Raw genomic sequence first — 20,960 nt, forward strand, 5'->3', positions numbered from 1 at the left:
AGCATTAGCATTGTTCGAATTGGGCCGTGTTTTTGAGATTTCTAGAACTCGAGACTTCTCTTTTCTTAACAATCATCTGCCGCAAGAGCGCGACTCAGCCCAATGGAGTCAACGACAGCTAGCGCTTAGACAAATGGCACATCGCCGAAGACGTGACAATAAACACCGATGGAATGTTTGCAGTCGCCCTGCTCAAGTGAAATGCCGCAGGTGACGCCATTGGCAACGGTTGAATCCTTTCCTGCGAAAGATCGCATACAGAGCTGAAGCTACGACTGGCTATCCTAGTCGCAGAGCTGAACTCTTAGCTCTCTCTTATTCTGGCATAACTATTCTTTTTTATTTGTCTTTCCTATTCTGGGTTGCCAGGATAAATACGAAGCTGTCTATGCATGTACACGTTATTGACTTGCGCGGACTCGCCATACATGCTGCTAGTGATCATTCGAGAAGCCTTTAATTGGTTTCGCCGTTTCATAAGTGCATGCATATGCACTTGATAACGCCGTGGTGCTGTGCTTACTGAGCGAGTAATACACAGGTAACAAAGTAACAAGCTGCTAGTGATCCGTAGTTTAGTGTGTCTGTCTCTTCGTCCCCCTTATGTTTCTCGGATACTTACACGTATTCTCCAATACTCCGGATCCAGATTTACGCATAACCGGCCCCCAGCAATTTTACCTTCCCTGCCTATATCGGAAGGAAGTCTCCCATGGACAGTTTCCAACTGTTCATATTCTGCCGATATACCCAGGCTCTATCGTATTCAGACATTAAGATCCATACTAAAGGTTATCGTATAGTCTACTAACTAATTCTTTGAATCCTGCCAACACTATTTTAGGCGCTGTGCTGGTTTTGACTAAGCAAGCGCCAAAGCGAGAGGGGCAAGTGATGAGACTAGACACAACCTCAGATTAGGATCTAGACATTAATAATGTGCATCCTCCATCGTAATTTATCATACCCGCTCAGAGCATTTAACTATCTGGGTAATAAGAAACTCGAGTCTTCCCATCTCTTGCATCAATCTCCATCTATCATCACCATTGTCAACTCACTATACCGCCTCTTTAACCCTGATCCCAGTCTCAATCAACTGCCAAGCGCAGCTTACCTGAAAGTCTGAACATGAGTGGAGAGAAAATTTACGGGGCTTCCGGATTCGTCCACAACAATGGTAGATCTCTCTCCTGTGCATTAGTTGCTGGTATTGGATGTTAACCGGATACTCCAGTTGTAGTAAATCTCCCGTCCAGGCCACACGACGAGAGGTTTACCTACACCGATGAATTCGATGTTCAGCCGCTGGAGTTTATCACAATTACTGGATCATCAACGGATAGGCCGGACAGAAATGTTTCGCGAATCGTTCGCAGCCAGGCGATGCGGAACTATGTCTGGAGACAGAACCACCCCACACTGACGGACGAGATGGCTGCCGCAGCCGCCGTCCCTATGAAGGAAAAGCCTCAGCGAATCTTTGAGGGAAAGTTCAGAGTTGGCTCTAAATCACGGAAACAAAAGAAACCTTCCAAAGCAAAGCGTCCCACGACAGGATTAGATAAGGACAGAGACCAAGATTCCGCAAATGAGGTCCAATTGATGAACACTCACTGGCTAATTCGCCAGAGCCTCATGCCAGACAAGAACCTTTTGATGAGAGGTGGCGCATTTGCGGATCCATATGATTCATTCCAATTTCCTCTGGGGCCTGAGAGTCAGAAGTTCATATTCTATTGTGAGTCTATCTTCAGTTCATCATCATGAAAGAAAATGCTAATCAACTTCATCTCGTGCTGCAGACCAACAAGTATATGCCGTCAACTGCATCGCCCTCAATCTCTCACCAGATTGCTTCTATTACGTCAGAGAAGAGCTTGCCATGTTTCATGCTGTTATGTATCTTGTCAGCCTGGATCATAATCTGAAATACGGCTTGACGGATTCTCCTGGTAGCCTGTACCATGGAAGAGAAGCCTTCCGTTTGATAAACGAGGGTCTCGAGGCAGGCGTGATAAGGGACACTCTCATTGCAGCTGTATCAATAGTAATATCTCGAGAGGTAAGACTTTTCTGAACACACTTCTTCCTTCGCGTCTTTCGTATGTTCATTACTAACCATCTCCTCGCTCAGAATCTCGCGGGCCAATTTGAAGATGCCAGAATTCACATGAAGGGACTTGAACTCATGGTGAAGGCACGAGGGGGTATAGAAGGTGTCGAACCTGCACACAGAGGAGTGGTGACTTGGTAAGCTCGCACCATACACTCAGCATTTTCCCGCCATATTAACTCATACCTATCTAGGGCCGATTTATCCTACTCTAATGTTTGGAGATGCAAGCCTTCCTTCTCGCAGATCACCTACAAATCCACAAAGGGCGATGCAGAATTGCCCACCAAGTTGAAAAACAAGGTTGTCTCTACTGAAGGCACCTTTGGGGTTGCCTCGCCTACGAATTCCATCTTCCGATCTCTGCGGCGTATATCTGCAGCTCTCAACCCAGAGTATGAGGCGCCCTTAGATAGGGCGGCAATGAGCCATCAAATTTATGGAACGGAATTCAATCTCCTTAATCTTCAAAATGAATTCACCGAAGCTCTAAATCCGGTTGAGTATCTCTCGTCTAGTTCTGTTCTGATGAACACCGCTGCATACATCTACCTCTACCTCATTCTGAGAGAGCTTCCAACCAAGTCTAAGCTGCTTCTCAAGCTATCTCAGCAGTTACGAGATGGTCTCGAGATGCAAGATGAGGGGTGGTGGAACGCTAATCCAGAGAGACAACGATGGTTATTATGGGTACTGTTTATGGGATATGGAGCTGCGTCAGAATGGCCTGAGAAGTGGTGGTTTGTAGAGAAGATGGAGCCACTCGGCGCATCACTAATGGTTTGGACAAAGGATGAGCTTGAGTCCGCATTGAAGGGGATTGTTTGGGAAAAATCGTGCGTGGACTTTTTGGAGAGATTATGGAAGGATATATCGCAACGCGATAGGTTTGAGTTGGAGATATACTAATGGTCAATTTAATGATTACGAATTCATCAAACAAGCATAGGCTGGAGTGTCGAGATTTTTATTCACCATGAGCCATGCTGCAATTATAGAGAAATTAAACTCCTTATCTTCAATTATTCTACATCTTATCTTTGTTCTTTGAGATAGAATTGCCGATGAAATGCAAACATATCATCAAAGTGGCAGAACTCAGGCGCGCCAAGCTCAAACTCATGAGGAATAGTCTCGTATCCTTTCTGAAGCAGCATCGTGAGAGCCTCACCATCTTCCTTGCTAACAGGAACAATCCTATATGCGAGAGCCAGATGGAAAACGTACGTCTCATGGCCCGAAGCCCGAATTTGCAGCAGGTCAGACAGCCGATCGCGGAGTCCTCGTAGGCGCTTCTCTTCATCGTCGTCAACAGCAGCCAGGTCTAGGCGAATCCCGGCCTTGCTCATGACCAGTCTTGTAACAGACAATTTTAGGGGAGGCTGAATGCCGAGGTCAAATGTAGAAAGCTTATCGCGAAAGAGATCGTGACAGCTTTGCAGCGGTGCATCAAGCGGCAGCTCCTGGGGCCACACATCACGCTTGCGCTTGTGATCACAAACACCCTCAAAGACGGTCATATGCCAGCTCGGTGGTGGGAGAAGAGTGTAGAATTTGGTGAATCTGCTCTTCTGGAGTGTTTCATAGATTGGCAAAAGTGTTTTGTATAATTCGCTGTCCTGTGGGAGGTGGCAGAGAATGGTGTTGCCTGGAAATGGCAGCACATTGCCCTTGTCGTCAAACTTCTCACCAGTCCATTTCGCGGCTCCAGCGTGGATGTTTTCCGTGCCGCTTTCAGATTTAGGGGCCATTGTTGCAAAAAATAGTATTGAGTATGAGCGTTGGATGAGAAGTATAGTAGCGATATACCGCAGATACATGTAGCAATGATGTACCTCAACTGCAGATGATGCATGTATGAGCAATATGCTGTATTGGATGCAATTCGCTAGTTATATGGCGATGGGGAGAATGAGTAAAAGCTGAACAAGATGATATGACGCAGAAGGAGGCATGTATGCCTATATTAATATCTGTCGTCCATACATCGTCGAGTAAATGTATGAGGATGCGTCCAAAGGCGTTGTCAGATTGGCCCAATCGCGTGTTGTGAAGCTTATCTCTTGCCGATGGCTATCTCCAACCGAGCATCGTCTGTTGTCTCACGCCAAAGAAGAGATAGTCGATAGCCGACATCGAATCGGAATTTATAAACTTGAATCTCACGTTGTTCCCCAGAGTCCAATCGCATCGCACCTGTTCTGGAATGGTTCCATGCAATACTCAAACAACAGCGTACTTTTCTCTCAAAGAGGCACATGCATATTTCGCATGGTAGCGTGTAATGTGACACTTCTGCCATTTCTAACAGTGCTGAAGCCGTGAAACCCTTACTTATACGGCTGCATATGGCAAAACAAACCGATACATTGAGAAACTCGCCGATATTGGTGGCAGAGACTGCTTAATTTCGAAAACGACGAGCTTGTTGCACATGTCACAAGGCGAGGCGCACACAGCATCAGCTTCTCGAAGTGGCCCAATCGCATTCCATCGTGGCGTGCATTTTGTTGGCTGCTAGTTAAACTATGAAGACAAGGCTCGACATTGGTACGAGGCATCCCTTTTGAAGCGGCTTGGACTCCTGTCTGTTAATGAATTTATGGACAATTTATGACCTGTAAGAAGAGTAAGCTGATGGCAGCCCGGGCTATTTCATCGGAGTATTTCAGGGCGCAATTGGATGCTTTCCAATAGGCCCGAAGCGGATTTCCGCACATTAGGACCGACAGGATGCAAAGAGGCACAGAAACCCGCCTTTAAATGATGAGATCAAGAAGATGTGAGTAACCATCAATTAGATGATTAATTGTCCAGCAGTTTTCAATCGATCGACACTTGTATAAACACAACGACCGCCCGTAGTTAGTGCCCTAACAGCACAGGCTATATCCGAAACCCACCCGGATATAGTCTACATGCTAAGAGCCAACAACCAACAGCAGTCTCTAGGTCAGCCACACATGTGACGGATTCCCGCGTCTTTCGCCAACGACGGCGTATCTCTTTCCATCAAGAATCTCTCCTTCAGAACTTTACGTCAACAGCCCGTTCATCAAATAGCCCATCAAATCATCTCCAGCCAGGGGTCTCGGACATAGCCATACTAGGCACCGTCGCAATGGAGAGAGGTTCAGCTCCGAAGCGGAACGCGACCGCATGCGAGCACTGTCGCACAGCAAAGGCAAAGTGCCAGCCCAGTGAGCAGCCTGGAGTGTGTGGGAAGTGAGCGGAAACGAGACTGCATTCATGTTAGCTTGTTCTTTTATGCTTATCGCCTGTTAGATGTCTTGCCTCGAGGAGAGAGTGCGTGTCTCGCACCAAAGCGCGGCCCCGCAGGTCACGTCGAGCACTGTCGTAAGGCCCCATGCCATATAACCTAGAATTACTCCTCTCCCCTACTATCAAGATATTCTAATGCCTTCTTTACTTGCAATATAGCACCGCAGAAACGGGCCAGTCACCAGCTGGTCAACCTAGTACCTTTAGCATTGACTATCTAGTTCCCATCAGGTCGCACGTCGAAGATGATTTTGAGACTTTACGGGAGTTGCACAATTCTGCCCTTGATACTGTCCTAGATACAGATGAGCCCATCGACTTTTTGCCAACACCGAGTCAATCTGCCAGTCAGTCAAGCTCGTCGACCCAGTCCCAGTCTCGCTCCGTTTTCGAGAGTTGGCGGAAACCTCAGTTCAACATGGCTTCAGCTGAGAGCCTATTACGCAACTTTAGCTCCATGCTCGAGTACATTCCTTTCATAGTGTTGCCCGCTGATTCAACCGTAACCCAAGTGGCTGCCACGAAGCCCTTCATTCTACTAGCCATCTTAACCGTGTCTTCAAGGTCGAGGCCAGTTCAGAAACACTCGCTGTATGACGAAGAATTCCTTAGGGTCTTGGGGCTCAAGTATGTGTCTGGCGGAGAAAGAAGTCTTCAACTGCTACAAGGCCTCTTAATATACTGTTCATGGTATGTCAACCTTCCACACTGAATTCTATGCATCGTCAACTCACGCGTCGCTCTCAGGTATCCTTTTCACCTAAAACCCAAAAGCTCACGGCTGGTTCAATGCATGCGAATGGCCGCGGACATAGTTCATGACCTATCCCTGGATGAAGATTTCCTCTCATCTGACCCATGGGGACGGGGAGTGACGAGCGAAGAGCTGGACATGATTCGGGCATACCTCGCCTACGTGTATCTCGTCTCCACGTGAGCCAAGTCTGGATATCTCCTCACGTTATACAAAATGCTAACGTTCCCCAGATACGTCGCTGTGTGGAAGGGAGACAAGTGTGTACATACCCGCCTCCCGCCTTGGGCAGGGACAGCCATCGACATTCTGGAGCAGAATGCCCAGGTTGAGGGCGATCGCACACTCGCGGCCCTGGTCCGCCTATCAAGATTGAGCTCCGATGCGGGAGACGCCATAAACGACAGAGACGGTCAGACCGTACGAAACAGCCAGTTAACCCTACTAGGACTCGAGCAACAGTATCAGCAAATAAGAAACAACATATTAGCTACATCCCCCAATCTCCTCGGTACGTCAATTTGACTCGGTATGAAGATGCGATGAGTGCTTACTATAAAGAAGCCAAAGAACCTGTTCGATTACAAATGATGTTTCTCGACATATATCTCGACACGGGGAGTTTACTCGCCCTCCCCGTTGCCAAAACCTCGTTATCTGCCAAACTCACACGCTTTCCACCACCGATATCCAAAATCTACAGCGGCACAAGGAAAATACGAGCTTGTTTGGATTACGTAGGCGGGCTAAGCGACAAAGCAATACTATCCTTTACTGTCAACGACTGGACACGTCTCATAACGATCTTTACACTGGCATTCCGGCTGTCGTTTCCTCTCAAGGAATGCCCTGACTTTGACTGGGAGTGGGCCAATTCGGAAATCCAGCTGGATCAATTCCTATCCAAGATTTCGCGTGAAGGAGATACCACGGTTGCTTCAAACGGCGTTCTTTCGGCAAATCGTGCTGTGCTCGGCGTGCTAAAGGCAAAGTACAATCGTCGGCTAAGTTCGCTCAGTGAACAGCCAGCACGTGAAGTTAGCAAGACGTTTGGATGCCCAATGATGAGCGGTGGCACATTAATAGCCGAGGCGAATTGGAACTCGGGCCTTACCCAGGCGTCAGCACAGTCGACGATCGTCGATATGCCGGAAGTGCTTCCAGGGTTTCACGATGACTGGGCAACGCTGGCCGCGGAATGGCACAATATCGAGGAGATGACTTGGGAATCGTTCGACGACCAATTTACCAACAGCATGGGTACAACCGAGAGTAGTTGGTCACTGTAAAGGAGGTTTTGGCTCTGATGTAAGGTTGTTCGACACCTAATATCGGTTATATATTATGTTGTAATATTCTGTAGATACAAAGAACAGGTGTGCTCTATCATTTGTTCAGTGCAGCAGAGAGATCGCTCTTTTCGCAATACTCCCTAAAAGATGTCATTCTAACTCCGTACTAGATGAATTAAGTCAGCTCCAAATCTCATCTCATGGCATCAGCCCATGTATATTTGCCTACCTTTCCGGGTCCAACAATCCCCGGGTCTGTACCCTCATACCCAAAATCGAATGCAAACAAGACGTTGAGTCCAAACTCGTGCCCGAGGCCACCAGGTAGAAGTTCGTTGATCTCGTCGTAAGAGAGCTCGTCAAACCCTCCGTACTTGACGCCCTGCGTCTCACAGACAATACGGAGATAGTCTGTCCAGGAGAGGTAGTCACCCACGGCGAAAAGGTTCGTGTTGGGCGGCGCCTGTTCGACAAGAGCCTTGACACAGGGGCCAAGATCAGTTCGCACATTTCCGAACGGAATTGGCTTGTGGCCTGCACCAGGCCCAATCATTCGATATGTACCGTCTGGTTGCTAATCATATCGATTTGTAAGCTCAAAGGATTCAAGAGGCGCAGGAGTTAAGGAAATAGAAGCCGAGTGTTGTGTTATGTGTTACCTTCTTTGGCGTGATTGGTAGCCCCCACTCCGTTCCAACTTGGAAATAGACTGGAGCTTGAACCTGAGAGAACTTGTCTTTGAGAGCTGGAAGACTCTGTGCGTATGTAGCAGCACGAGCCTTTGAGTCCATATGGTACAGCTTTGTGTATTTTCCGCCGCTCGACTTTGTGGCATCGGCCATGGAACTGAAAACATATCTTTCCAGAGTTGAAGCCGCCGAAGCTGCAGCATCGGCAAGATTTTTCCCATGCTGCAGCTCAACTTCATAACAGTACTCAACGAGCTCCTGGTTGGGCTTCTTTAGCTCCTGGCTACGAGGGTTTCCCCAAATGTTCCAGAAATCAGTAACACCGAAGATAACATTGGCACCCTGAAAAGCCCGCTCAAGAGACTTGACATCATCAAATTCGCCCTGAACAATTTCAACACCTTTTGCTACCCATGCCTTGGCAGCTTCGGACTCGGGATTGCGAGTCACACCGCGGATGGTGTATGCTGGGTCTTGAAGAAAGGTATCGGCTACGGAGCTGCCCTGGAGAGTCGGAGATGTTAATAATAAGTAAATGCGTTGCGTTGCAGATGACAAATTCACCAGCGGAAAAGCCTACCTGAACGCCAGTTATGCCGGTGACAACAACGAGTTTCGCCATGTTTTCAAACAACAGATACCTAAACTCGAATAGGTTGTAGGTGTCGAATGTGGAGGTGTAGGCCAAGGTTTATGTTACACGTAATAAATGGACTTGCGCGCTTGAGACTAATGGGTTGCATGCGACATTGCGGAATTAGATGCTGGGAAGGGGTTGATATATGTGTTTCCATTTTGCTTGACATTCATTGTATAGTAATTTAAAAACAAACGCTTGAATCTGGTAAATGGAATCTTCCTAAAATGAAACACTGTTGCTGCCAAAGTCTTAACTACAATTGTATGTAAACCAAGTTGAAAGAGATTTGTAAGATTTGGCGCCAACTCGGTAGAACTTGCCATACCTTAGGTACTTTGTGAAGCAGCGTATGACAGGGAAGACCAATGTCCAAAATGGGAATAAGGTGGTTCTCTCGGCCTCTCTTATCCTGTTTCGGAATTAGACTCGAAATATGTCCGCTGCGCTAGTTTTCCACTTAGTCGATGATTGGACGATACAAGCCATGATACTTCAAGGTTATGAATGAGGTTATCCCAGAGCATTTGGATTAACGATTCAATGAGACGAGTTCTGTAGCATCTCGGAGTTGCGTAGCGAGATGCTTCGAGAACATTTGTAATGCAATAGTTGTGGATGAAGAAGAGAAGTAACAAATGTTACCTATATAAACTATGCCGTTGAACGCACAGTATAGCTTGCAATCCATCAATCAAAACAATCTGTCTCAATATAAAAAAAATATCCTTTCAATTTAACCATTAGAAATCATTCAAAATGACCGTCGACAGTCTTTCTCTCGCAGGCAAAGTCGCCATCATCACCGGCTCTGGTCGAGAAAACGGCATTGGTGCTGGCATCGCCCTGACTCTTGCCAAAGCCGGAGCTCGCGTTGTCATCAACTATGTATCCAACTCCACGGCTTCGCGCGCAGAAGTCGTCCGTGAGAAAATTGATGCTGCTGCTGGCAAGAACAGTGCCATCGTGGTGCAGGCCGACGTCTCTACCGCAGAAGGCTGCAAGAAGATTGTTGGAGAAACATTGACCCGATTTGGCGTCAACCACATTGACATTATTGGTATAACAACTTGTTTCGTATTAAACAACAGAGAAAAAAAGACATACTAACATATGAGTATAGTGAACAATGCAACATACGTCACCATGGGCCCTGTTCTTCAAAGCAAGCCAGAAGACATTCAGTCCGCATTCGCAGTTTCAGTAGTTGGACCCATTCTCTTGCTCCAAGAGGCTTATCCTCACATGCCCAAATTCTCTCGTGTCATCAACATCGGCAGTGTGTCTTCCAAGATGGGATTCAACCCCCTGCCCATCTATGCAGCCGCCAAGGCCGCCATGGATCAGTTGACCTTTAGCTTGGCCCGCGAGGTAAATATTGATCCATTCTCCCTGCTATCGCGAAACAACAAGAATAATAATGTTCTTTTCTTCTTAGATTGGTCGAGACGGCAAGCACATTACGATTAACACTCTTGCACCTGGCCCCGTTGAGACGGACAACTTACCGCCGACCCCTGAATCTGCACCCTTGAGAGACTTTCTTGTTGATTTGACTCGTAGCGAGGGTAGGGTTGGAACAGTGGAGGATGTAGCTGACGCGGTCCTGTTGTTGTCGAGTGAGAAGAGTCGCTGGATCACTGGACAGTTTATTTCTGTTAGCGGTGGTATCAACGGAGGCTAAATTCTGCATATCCAGTATGTAGAAAAACATATATATATCGAATCATATATAGAGTACCTACGAATGAAACAGGATATTTGATGTTAGTTGTGTGCAAATTCTTCATCCAATATCAAGTCTGGCCAGTCGGCCAAACAGAAGAAAGTCGTTCAGCTACAGTAACAGCCTCTTCAGAGAACCAACCTCACATGGAGATCCAACTATTCGCCGCTATCACTTGTAGATGATAATGCTACTGATAAGGTCGGGAAAGCGATGGAAGATAATGACTTAACTTAGGCGACTAGTTAGAATGGCAAGTCATGATGCGAATATGTAATCTCTCAGAGATTTAGGCTCCATATGCAGTAATTCTTCTCGTTCTCTAATGCTTCAATGTGGATGAACCAGGTGGACCTCCATGTTATATGACTGCTACACTGGAATATACACAACCTCACAGTCTATATAACCTACTACAATCTGCTACAGATAGATTCCGTTTATTAAAATAAATAATTCTCGGAAATATATATATGTTACATGTCTAGAAAGAAAAGAGACTGTAATTGGATAATTTGTTTCTGTTGTACCAACTACCGGGTAGTTTCAGCAGCAAGAGACGTGAAAGAAACCGAGACTATGACGCCCGTCACTTAATCACAAAATCACATCACACCTGAGTGGCATATAAAAAGTTTGACATTAATTAATAATACTCATTATCTATGTAGGTATGTGTATATTTGTATAGCTATATACAAATGCATGCATCGTTACGACATGGCTCTTTTTTGTCTTTTTTTAATTCTTTCCTCAGGGCTCCCTTCTCTGCCCACATTTACAGAGGGACAGCAAGGTTCCGCTCGAGGTAGCCGCGCCAGGTGGGCAGGGTTCGCTTGTAAGGAGTGTTGCTGTGCTTCTGCAGGTCCTCGATGGCGCTGGCATACTTGACCAGCTTGTCCTCACCAAAGGCGGTCTGCAGGATAGCCAGGCCAAAGGGCATGCCAGAGTCGGAGTGGACACCAGCGGGAATGGTGATGGCAGGGTAACCGGCCTGGGCGGGGATCTGGATGCTCTGGGCAACATCGGGAGGAACCAGGAGACCGTCCAGCTTCTTGCCCTTGTAGGTGAGAGCATCGTTGATACCGTTACGGGTGGAGGACTGGCAAAACTCGAGCGCCTCCCAGTAGGTCTTGTCCTTGATGCCCTTAGTCTCGAGAGAAGCGAGGAAACCGTCCTGGCCGGACCAGAAAGCAGGAGTGCCGTTGGGCATGGGGTAACCACCCTCGGTTCCGGTGTACTTGTTGTTGTATTCGACAATGTCCTCAAGAGAGCGGATTTTGGTGTTGTTGAGCTCGGCAAGGTAAGTCTTGATGTTGTTGTAGAAATCAACCTTGATGTAGGTGTACTCGGACTCGTTGGGGAAACCACGGGTGGTGCCGTAGTCCCAGTTCCAGCCGTCGGGACTGACGAGGGTCTGGTAGTTGGTGATCTCGGTGTTGTTGATGATGGTGGCGCCAGCAGACTTGATGAGGGTCAGGATGCTGGTCAGGATCTTCTGCTGCTCGGGATCGGCGTAGACCCAGAAGCTGTTCCAGGGGATACCGAAAGTGGCACCCTTGAGGGCAGTGCGGTTGGACAGGAACTGAGCATATCCGCCCTTGGGAGTCAGGCCCTTCTGAGCCAGGGTGTAGTTGTCTCTGGTGTCAATACCGTAAATAGCATCGAGGGCATAGGTAGCATCGCGAACAGTGCGGCCAAAGGTACCGACGGAATCCTGGTGCTCGGACTCGGGAATGACACCGTTGCGGGACGTCAGACCAACGGTGGGCTTGATGCCGACAATGGCGTTACGCTGAGCAGGGTTGATGACTGTTGCAAGAGTGTCAGTCAGCACGCAAAACACAATGACAGAAGCTTATTTCTTGTAGCGCCACACTCTACTCACCACTGCCGTCGGTCTCAGTGCCCAGAGCAAAGGCAATGACATTGGCTCCAACACCGACACCGCTGCCGGTACTGCTGCCACCGGGGTTGACAGTCAGGTTGTAGGCGCTTCGGGCCTGACCACCGCGGCCAGAGTAGCCCTCGGAGTAGTTGTTGCTTCGCATGTCGGCCCACTCAGAGAGCGCAGCCTTGCCGAAGAGAACGGCACCGGCATCACGCAGCTTCTTGACGACAAAGGCATCGCGGGGCACAATGTTTCCGAGGAGAGCCCAACTGCCAGAGCAGGTCTCGAGGTTGTCCTTGCTGGCGATGTTGTCCTTGACGATGAAGGGGATGCCGTGCAGAGGGCCTCGGACCTTGCCAGCCTTGCGCTCAGCATCGCGCTGGGAGGCAATGGCGAAGAGGTCGGGGTTGATCTGGATGATGGCGCTGGAAGAAGATGATGTTAGTCATGACCGATTTTGATAATATGAAGCTTGAAGCTTGAAAGACACGTGAATTGAGTCCTGAAAGGGTGTATGGGAGATCTTCGTCTTGATGTCGCACCACTTTGCGCCACCAAGGCGAAGCGAAGTTAAAGCCAAGCCATAGCCCAGCCCCCCGGGAAAATTATGATCGACGCGAGTCAAGATCGATCCGATTGCGATCATCCAAAGAAATAAATAATGTAACGAATGGAAACGAACAAAGATGGACAAATTAATTGAGATTCTTACTTGAGATACTGCTGGGTCTGGAGCTGGCGCGTCAGGTAGCAGCTGACCAGCTGGACCGACGACAGATTGCCGTGGGTCATTGCGGCCTGCATCTGGTCGATGGTGGCCTCGTGCAGCTTGAAGCCGAAGCAATCGGCCATGGGGAACAAATCGTCCGAGCCGGCATTCTTCTGCAGAGGGATCAGGTTGGGCGTCATGGGGAACACCTGCGACACGTCGAGCGCGGCCGCACCCGCAACGAGGGCGGACAGGGTGAGTTGGTACTTCATGGCGGCGACGGGGATTGTCAAGATGCCAAAGAAGAAGAGGAGAAGATGATATCAAGAAGAAGTAATTCAAGATATCAGAGGAGGAGAGAAGGGGAGGAGGTGAGGAGGGAGAGGTGAGAGGAATGGAAGATGTTTCGGAGACGGCGAGCGACTGCCCAGAGTATTAAAAGAAAACAAATCCAAGACGACTAGGCACAAGCAGGCAATCCATTGCGGACTCCATCACTATAATACTACTACTAGTATAGAGCAGACAGACCGCTCGCTCACCTCGAGATTGACTGATCGGATAGACGGCTGCGGCTAACCTGAGCTTCACGCCTAGCAAAGATGCAAGATGGAGCTCCCCGAACGAACGACACCGCTCCAAGATGAGAAATTGCCTGCAATGGCGAAAAAAAGAACGTCCACGGTGTCGCCAAACCTTCGCCTCACCTCGCCTTCAGCGCGCCCTCCAGCGGCTGCAGCGCCGCCGCCGCGCATCCTTAGCGACCTCCTACAGGGGCCCTTCCCTGCTGGCCACGCACCAGATGGGGCGCCTCAGCCCGCTAGCTGTTGCGGTAGCGGCACCGCAACCTGACCGAGGAGTGGCCCCAGAATGTCATTCGCCGGCCATCCAATCAACGCTTGCGGCCTCTCGTTCGCTCCCGCCCGTGGGCATTGAGGACATGAATTAATGAGGAAATCCGTTCTAACCACGGATGGCATCACCCAAGGGCCGCTGTCTAGAGAGAAGCAGGAAGAGAAATGAGGGAGGCTGTCCTAATACGGAGCGTGACGAGACGCTAGAGGACTAAGTAAGTCTCTTGACGGCAGGCAAACTAATACGACATTTCATATGCTGGTTGACCCGGATAAACCCCCCATGTTAGACGAGCCAATATACTGGTAACTCGTAGATTTTGAAAAGAACCATGACGAGGAAGGCCAGCAGAGCGAAATGACCCGATCCAATCGGAGGTATATCGTATACAGGCCCAAATACCACCTAACCAAGCGAGAGAAGCGCCAGACAAGGGCAAAAGACTCAGACGGGACACTCACTACAAGCCATGGCATGACGAACTACAATCCCTGCGCCCCCAGTTCCCCATTCTTCAGGCAAAGGAAAACAGAAAAAAAAATTAATAAGTGAGAAAAAGATCCCAGCCTGCTCTGCTCAGGCTACAGCGCAGAAACAAACAAAGGTGGGCTCCAATAAAGCTCCGGCCCAGCCGGTGAAATTGCAACGCAACGCAGCGCAATGCAATGCGGCATACCTGATCTGACCTGACCTGTACGAACGATTCAGCTCAGTTTACAGCTGTCGGAGCAAAAGCTTGGGTCACCGAGGGCCGGCATCGATGACATCTTGACTCTTGACGGGTGGGCCTCTGCATCAATAGTCGATGCATCATGCAAGGGAAAAAGGAGCCCCCAAATATGCAGGGTTCTGCTGTACTGTAGAGACAAGAAGGGAAGAAGGATGGAATAGAAAGAAAAGAAAATCGACAGGCGAAATCCCACGGCATCAGCTCCCGAGCACGCCCTGTGGTTGGCCGTTCCACCTTGTCAGACTCACACAAACAACTCAATGATCCATATCTGCTGCGTCCTGCTTGTGCGTATCCAGACTAGTTTGCGTCTGTTAGTCCTTTCAACCTCTTCTTCTGTCGGCACGGAATGCTCGTGGAATCTTCTCTTCTCCACGTCCCCCTTTGTTCCCCTCCAGCTTCTGCATGCAGCTGCAGGGCCTCGTGCATTTGCATTCTCGACTGACTCGACCCACGTGGAGACTTGGACTCTTTTCGTTAGTCATTATCGTCAGATGCAGGTTGAGGACCCCTTTGTCCCTTTAGTTCGCCGAAACTTCGTATAATTGCAGGCCGCACGTCACTTCATAAAAGCACCTTCAGTCTTCAAGGCGGGGAACTGCACCATCTGTTGTTGAAATTCGTTTTCCATTTCATTTCATTTCTGCCATCAGTTCGTCTTTTTATCCAAATTTGAGAAATCTATGAATAAAAAACATAAGAACAGAGAACCAGCCCAATTTGGGGGTATCAACACTGGCTGGCTTGGTTTGCGCAAAAAAACAGAGCTAACGGGCAGAGGCTCCAACCCACACCAAGCCGAACAAGCTCATCATAATTAGTGCTTTTTTTTTTCGCACTCTCATTCATGATTGCAGGGCAATTGATATATGAAACATTAGAAGTGTATGAGCCGTGACACAAAAAAATCGGAACAAGAAGAATCGCAAATCGTAACTCGGAAAAAAGAAATAGATGTACAGCGCGAACAAAGGGCAGATGAGAGAAAGGAAAAGTGTAAATCAAAAATCGCTAATTCCTCCCAATTTTTATTATTTCTTTCTTCTTTCACCGGCTATCCAGGCTCGCAGTCGTATTCGTATTGAGCCGAGCTTCTTTCAGTTCAAAGTCCATCTGTACGTAGATGCCGTCTTGATCGTTGGCACGCCTGCTGCCGGTGGTTGCCACGGCCTCGGGGCCGTATTTGCCGCCCTCGTTTCCATCCTCCTGGCTTCCCAGTATGCTGTGCTGGCTGCCTGACTGGTGCCTCAGCGAGCTAAGAGCAGTCCCTCGAGACCGAAAAGTGTTGGTCTTGCGGCCATAATGCGATGCACCGCTTGTCTGGCTATCGTCCTTCTTGAAGAATACCTTGTCAAAAAGCGGCTTGGCTCCCGGCACAGACAGAGCAATCAGCGTGGCTCCAATCTCAGACGCTTCCACGCCAAGCATGGGATCGTATGACCAAGACTCGTCACTCTCCCACTGGCCAAGGATGACGAGGACAAGTCGAGTAATCGAAATGGCAATGACCCTGTGTAAACCAACTAGTCAGTAAACGCTACACAACCACCAAAGCTGGTAGCCTTGGTTCGACGACTCGCCGATAGAATGGGCGACACTTACGCAACACCGGGCAGTAGAATCCCGGCCAACTGGATCTTCCGCTTCCGAGACATCTCCAACGTTCGCAACATGGCAATTGGAATGCCAAACAAGAGCAGGTCGCAGAGAAGCGAGACAGAAGAGTTGACACTGTAAACCACGCCCCACTGCAGGCAAGTATACCGGGGAGCAACGGGCTCCCAACCGTACGGCCAGTAGCCCGTGACCGGCTTGCAATGGAAGATGAGCAAGAAGATCTGAGGCAGAAACCCGGCAACCAGAATGCCAAACACAATCTTGATTGCGAGCTGGAAGTTGTTGTGCTGTCCACAGACTCTCTGGTAGAACGCGAGACCCGATACACGACATAGGAGCAGGGCTGTCGTGTAGATGATGTGCGCAACGAAATCTAGCACCTGCGTCCGGAGGACCGTGGGGACGTCCATGATATATTCGATGAAGGCAAAGTGTCTCCCAGACCCCAAGTTGATCAGTTCAATGCTTAATCCAACAAAGCATATCAACAGAGCCTAGCAGGGCACAAATGAAGCAAGTCAGCAAGAGGAGCAATGCGAATGAGAAGAAGTCGTGTTGGTGGCGTACTAATGACAAGGTAGCCAGTGCATCATCAATGCCAACGCGCCGCACGATGCATGATCGTGATATCAATCGCGTGCAAACGACCACAAAGGTCAGCGCTGTGACGAAGACGATGCCGATAATCGACGGCCCATCGCGAGATTCGCTCAGGTATTCAGCAGTAATACCATCCGGGACCGTGCCGTTGGCGATTGCCTGCGTAATACGGGGGTCGACCATCGTCCCAAATATGAGCAGAGACGACTACTTCTGCTGTTGGTCGATAGTGAGGACGGGGGCTGTGCTGTTGGACGTAGGAAACGTCGCCCGGGCCTCCCGTATGGCTTGTGCGTGATACAACAGGCACAGCTCCTACATATAAACAGTCATCCACAACGGAGCGGCACTGCCGAAAAAGAAAAGAAACTGTTGATATTTAAGAGATCGATCCAGCGGGTGGCGAGGGCCTTGCATGTACAAGTACTGTACGAGTAGGTGAGCACTCAATCTATGGCTTGTGCCGGGAGGCTCCGTCCGTCCTTGCTGCCCACAAAATTCTCTGCGTCAAAGCATCTGCGCCGCCGCTAGAGCCGGGATCATGCTGGGAAAAGAAGCTCGGCCAAGGAAGGGCTTGGTTCCAGAAAACCTGATGGGGGGTGGTGTGGCTGCGACATGGGACGGCCATAGACATCGCTCACATCGGCCCAAACCCGGCGGACGAGCTCAGCTTGCTACTCGCACATGAGAACAAGTGCTGGGAGGGATGGGGGGAAACTCTGGTGCCCACCACAATGAAATCTCCCATTTGCTCACTCGGTCTGGCCAAGCACTGTGGTGTGTGCCTTTACTCGTTCCGGCACATCTCAACCTTAGTTCTGTAAAACCGCCAGCAGTGGGGAGTTGTTGCAGACAGTGTGTCCAACACGCACAAGGGGGTACCAGAATTACCAAACCCGGCTGGCTGGGACACGCCACGAAGAGAGCCGATAGGCTAACGAGGGCCCCTCTCAAATCTCAAAACGAATCAACGTCAGCCAGCGGCGCCACTTAATCACAGGCGTTGCTTCGGACGCTTCAGCAGGCCCGTGTCGACCACTTTTGTGGGCAACTCCGTTGAAGATTTCTCAAGTTTTTTAATGCGGAGAATCGGTTTGTCATGTCGAAGAACTTTGACCTTGAGGGCCAACCTAAGCGAGCCCTCGACAGTGACAAGAACAGTGCCTATCCATAGCTCGCCTCGCGGCCAATCAATATTTGGACGCGAGGCATGCAGCGCGGAAGGTCCCGAAACAGCCGCGTGTGCCCGGTGGGATAATGTCAGTGCCAATACGAAGCATACTGTACTGTACTCGTACGTTCGTGTCAAGCACGAGGTTGCTGGCAAGCGTTCCAGGCCATCTTGTCCCCGTCACGTCAAACAAGGATTGATGATTGAGGGGCTACCAGGGACTGCATGTTTTTGCTTGACAAGCACGTAGCCCAATATGGCATTGTGGATGGCTGATTGACGCGGAAAGGAGGCCGGTTTAGAACTTGACGCGGGTTGTCGAGCCGTCGATAGCGCCGTCAGTTTTGCTTCGTGGGCCCTGAGCATCATCAACGGCGGCTCGATTAGCTTGAGCCTTTTTTTCGTGACACATCGTCTCATGTTCTGCGCTTGAATCACTCGCTTCTCGCTTGAATCTGATGCCTCAATTCATGCTTGATCAATGCGGCAGAATGCTTCATGCCCTTGGCCGGCCTGGATGCTGTCAAATGTCATCATGCCACCTGCACGATAAAGGGCCACCCTTGTTACGCAGCGATAGGTCACAAAACCACTGATGAGAGAAAAACTACCGTTCATGCAGCCGTTAGCCTGGGACCCATCGGATTTCAGAAAAGTCCAGCCCAGCGCACGCCACACCTCGCCCTTTGCACCTGAACGAGTACTTGCCACATGTACTGCGAGCTGCTTGATTGCCTCCCCTTTCGCACGTAGCAAAATCCGCGGCCGCGTCTATGATCCGACCAGGGGAAGTGCAGAAGCTTCAAGCGCTATGATTCCAAGGCAGAGAGGCATGCATGGAGCAGGCCCTGGTTATTGGAAAATGATGACAGCTTCATAAGTGGCGAGCTCAACCCCCCTGGCAAAGCTGAATCGTTGACAGAAGCACTATTGATTTGATCCCCTGAGGCCGCTTACTGTACTGTATCGACAGCCAGCGTTGTTTGCCGATGGCACAGCCATGAACTGTAGGTGGCATCAGAATCTCCAGATGGTGGGTGACAGCCTGCCCCTGGACTATTCTCCGGCTGGAATGGCAGAGTAGCAGTGCTACTGCAAATGCAACCCCATCGCCCAAGTGCCGTTTCCAAGAACTGCAGGTCCAGGGCCAAGACCAAGGCCAAGCACGCACGAACCAACCGTCGAGTCGTGAGTACGCCCGTAGCTTGCGTTCAGCGCAATACGAGCAGACAAACACTCGTCAGGCCTCTCGGTATCCCATTTCCCTGCCGATGGCCATCGAATCCTCCAAACTACCTAGCTGAACACGAGTCAGTTTTGCACTCAATTTGTGCAGGGCCGGGCCACTGACAGACGGACCGTCCATCGGCATGATCAGCCCGTAAACGCGAAAATCAGGATGCCTAGAGTAGCCCCGATCCTGCCTAGTAGCGCCTCTTGCGACTCGCGCGTCCACTTTGCACTTGGCAGTGGGTTTTGGGGCCATTTTGCATTTGGCGTGGCGGCGACGCTTGAGAAGAGTTGGGAAAGTTTGCGAATCTCGTCTCTCGCTTGTATGAGCCACAGAACCACCGTCGCTACCTGAGCGACTTAGTCATCCGTCGAAACAGAACATTTGGCGGAAAGCGCAACCGAACGATGGAACTCTGTAGATTGGCAGGAAGGAGTCCGTCGCTGACGCTTTTAGGCCGATGCAAAGCACTCAGGTGGCCCTAGCTAGATTCGGCTTAGACGCTTGTTTCGGTGGTACCTGGGCGTTGTACATCCCCGTCTCAGCCATCATCCAACTCTGGTGCAGCATCGCCCACGAACCAAACTTAGAGATTTCGATGCCTCTCTCCCCATACTCCGTACTCCGTACAGTAACACCATCCCCCCATCCATCTCATATTCCCTCCAAGCTTCATGCAGCCACGTTTCATTGCATTACAACGTCCAGCCCCGGCAACCGAAGCGAAGGCCCAGAACTGGAACTGGAACTGGAACTGGCGATAAGAGTTTGATGCCACTGTGGACACGCTCGTATGAATCAGCAACTGAACCAGATCCTTCGTGCCAAATGCCCAGGGCCTGTGTTTCTGGCGCTCGGATCAGCTTCATGCCATGCCAGAGCAGCGTTCAGTGACCCCTGTCTGTTGTGCTGCCAAATAAACAGTTGCCCGGGGCCCTTGACTTAGACGCTTCGTACAAGCACCACGTGCAAGTTCGTGGAGAAATAACAGTCCTGCATATGAAACCCATTCTCTCCACACATTCATCTCGACAGCTGATAAAGGCCCCAAAACCTGATCCATGATTCAAAAGACGAGTATCATCTCTCAATCTTCCCCTTACGACTTGCATGAATCCACAGTATGATGCCCTTCTCAATAACACTGTGGCGATGTTACAGTCAGCCAAACACTAGGTGCCTTGGAATGTCAAATTAGCCGAAAATCGAACGTCGTGTCTAGCATCGCCATCCGCCTCTCTCCGTCTGACAAGCTAGCCTACGCCCTTGTGCAAAAAGGATATTGAACTGCGTAGCCAGGCACTAACTGACCATCCGGCGTCTTCTTAGCACTTCTCCTAAGTCAAGAAGGGGTAACTTCACGCCAGCAGAGCCACACGCTGATACGGTATCCAAAACACCAAGATCAGTCTGTTACATATTCAATGTTGTTTATCGATTGCGTGCCAAGTTCATCAGCCGCCCCCAAGCTGTACCTGCCGGCATCAATTCCGTAAAAGATGCACTATTCATCTACTAGTACAATAGTTCTGACCAACTAACCATCAGCCGCTTTCATCTCCACCACCTCGGAGACGCTCTCCGATGCCCAAGCATTCCTTTCAATCCTTCGGATAATCCATCCCGATCACTGGATATTATTCCAACGTCGCTTCTCGGC

At 49.7% G+C, this 20,960-nt stretch overlaps 7 protein-coding genes across 7 annotated transcripts; 3 read left to right on the forward strand and 4 right to left on the reverse strand.

Moving 5' to 3' along the window:
* Positions 1-945: 945 nt before the first annotated feature.
* Positions 946-3,114, forward strand: V8C40DRAFT_125471 (uncharacterized protein). The gene is made up of 5 exons (XM_083210998.1): positions 946-1,180; positions 1,238-1,741; positions 1,806-2,065; positions 2,138-2,253; positions 2,311-3,114. Exons 1-5 carry the CDS (start codon positions 1,132-1,134, stop codon positions 3,023-3,025), a joined length of 1,644 nt encoding a protein of 547 aa, XP_083067952.1. The 5' UTR covers positions 946-1,131; the 3' UTR covers positions 3,026-3,114.
* A 36-nt stretch (positions 3,115-3,150) lies between these two features.
* On the reverse strand, positions 3,151-3,867 carry V8C40DRAFT_278077 (RNA ligase/cyclic nucleotide phosphodiesterase; the record flags this gene model as incomplete). Its single annotated transcript, XM_083221031.1, has 1 exon — positions 3,151-3,867. One exon carries the CDS (start codon positions 3,865-3,867, stop codon positions 3,151-3,153), a length of 717 nt encoding a protein of 238 aa, XP_083067953.1.
* Positions 3,868-5,111: 1,244 nt separating this feature from the next.
* V8C40DRAFT_257672 (uncharacterized protein) lies at positions 5,112-7,604 on the forward strand. Its single transcript, XM_083218545.1, has 6 exons — positions 5,112-5,341; positions 5,402-5,473; positions 5,558-6,088; positions 6,146-6,331; positions 6,386-6,663; positions 6,717-7,604. Exons 1-6 carry the CDS (start codon positions 5,238-5,240, stop codon positions 7,439-7,441), a joined length of 1,896 nt encoding a protein of 631 aa, XP_083067954.1. The 5' UTR covers positions 5,112-5,237; the 3' UTR covers positions 7,442-7,604.
* On the reverse strand, positions 7,490-8,755 carry V8C40DRAFT_283856 (uncharacterized protein; the record flags this gene model as incomplete). Its single annotated transcript, XM_083222048.1, has 4 exons — positions 7,490-7,610; positions 7,674-8,018; positions 8,104-8,637; positions 8,714-8,755. The coding sequence occupies 4 exons, from the start codon at positions 8,753-8,755 to the stop codon at positions 7,539-7,541; spliced, it is 993 nt and encodes a 330-aa protein (XP_083067955.1). The 3' UTR covers positions 7,490-7,538.
* Positions 8,756-9,529: 774 nt separating this feature from the next.
* On the forward strand, positions 9,530-10,454 carry V8C40DRAFT_270812 (SDR family NAD(P)-dependent oxidoreductase; the record flags this gene model as incomplete). The annotated part of the gene is made up of 3 exons (XM_083220220.1): positions 9,530-9,830; positions 9,894-10,141; positions 10,209-10,454. The coding sequence occupies 3 exons, from the start codon at positions 9,530-9,532 to the stop codon at positions 10,452-10,454; spliced, it is 795 nt and encodes a 264-aa protein (XP_083067956.1).
* Positions 10,455-11,117: 663 nt separating this feature from the next.
* Positions 11,118-13,725, reverse strand: V8C40DRAFT_257673 (amidase signature domain-containing protein). Its single transcript, XM_083218546.1, has 3 exons — positions 13,100-13,725; positions 12,385-12,812; positions 11,118-12,308 (listed from the first exon to the last, which is right to left on the reverse strand). The coding sequence occupies exons 1-3, from the start codon at positions 13,366-13,368 to the stop codon at positions 11,275-11,277; spliced, it is 1,731 nt and encodes a 576-aa protein (XP_083067957.1). The 5' UTR covers positions 13,369-13,725; the 3' UTR covers positions 11,118-11,274.
* A 1,752-nt stretch (positions 13,726-15,477) lies between these two features.
* Positions 15,478-17,322, reverse strand: V8C40DRAFT_125512 (uncharacterized protein). The gene is made up of 3 exons (XM_083210999.1): positions 16,866-17,322; positions 16,284-16,792; positions 15,478-16,191 (listed from the first exon to the last, which is right to left on the reverse strand). The coding sequence occupies exons 1-3, from the start codon at positions 17,079-17,081 to the stop codon at positions 15,729-15,731; spliced, it is 1,188 nt and encodes a 395-aa protein (XP_083067958.1). The 5' UTR covers positions 17,082-17,322; the 3' UTR covers positions 15,478-15,728.
* Positions 17,323-20,960: the final 3,638 nt, after the last annotated feature.

Source organism: Trichoderma camerunense (assembly GCF_050948025.1).
Source record: "Trichoderma camerunense strain CBS 138272 chromosome Unknown V8C40scaffold_25, whole genome shotgun sequence".
Lineage (NCBI taxonomy): Eukaryota > Fungi > Ascomycota > Sordariomycetes > Hypocreales > Hypocreaceae > Trichoderma > Trichoderma camerunense.

Coding starts and splice junctions, on each gene's coding strand:
- V8C40DRAFT_257672 (XM_083218545.1), top strand. CDS start 5,238: ATGGAGAGAGGTTCAGCTCCGAAGCGGAACGCGACCGCATGCGAGCAC. Junction 6,089..6,145: donor CTCTTAATATACTGTTCATG/GTATGTCAACCT, acceptor CGTCGCTCTCAG/GTATCCTTTTCACCTAAAAC. Junction 6,332..6,385: donor TACGTGTATCTCGTCTCCAC/GTGAGCCAAGTC, acceptor AACGTTCCCCAG/ATACGTCGCTGTGTGGAAGG.
- V8C40DRAFT_125471 (XM_083210998.1), top strand. CDS start 1,132: ATGAGTGGAGAGAAAATTTACGGGGCTTCCGGATTCGTCCACAACAAT. Junction 1,742..1,805: donor TCAGAAGTTCATATTCTATT/GTGAGTCTATCT, acceptor CTCGTGCTGCAG/ACCAACAAGTATATGCCGTC. Junction 2,066..2,137: donor CAATAGTAATATCTCGAGAG/GTAAGACTTTTC, acceptor CTCCTCGCTCAG/AATCTCGCGGGCCAATTTGA.
- V8C40DRAFT_257673 (XM_083218546.1), bottom strand. CDS start 13,368: ATGAAGTACCAACTCACCCTGTCCGCCCTCGTTGCGGGTGCGGCCGCG. Junction 12,813..13,099: donor CAGACCCAGCAGTATCTCAA/GTAAGAATCTCA, acceptor ATCTTCTTCCAG/CGCCATCATCCAGATCAACC. Junction 12,309..12,384: donor CACTGAGACCGACGGCAGTG/GTGAGTAGAGTG, acceptor CTCTTGCAACAG/TCATCAACCCTGCTCAGCGT.
- V8C40DRAFT_125512 (XM_083210999.1), bottom strand. CDS start 17,081: ATGGTCGACCCCCGTATTACGCAGGCAATCGCCAACGGCACGGTCCCG. Junction 16,793..16,865: donor CACTGGCTACCTTGTCATTA/GTACGCCACCAA, acceptor GTGCCCTGCTAG/GCTCTGTTGATATGCTTTGT. Junction 16,192..16,283: donor ATTCTACTGCCCGGTGTTGC/GTAAGTGTCGCC, acceptor TGGTTTACACAG/GGTCATTGCCATTTCGATTA.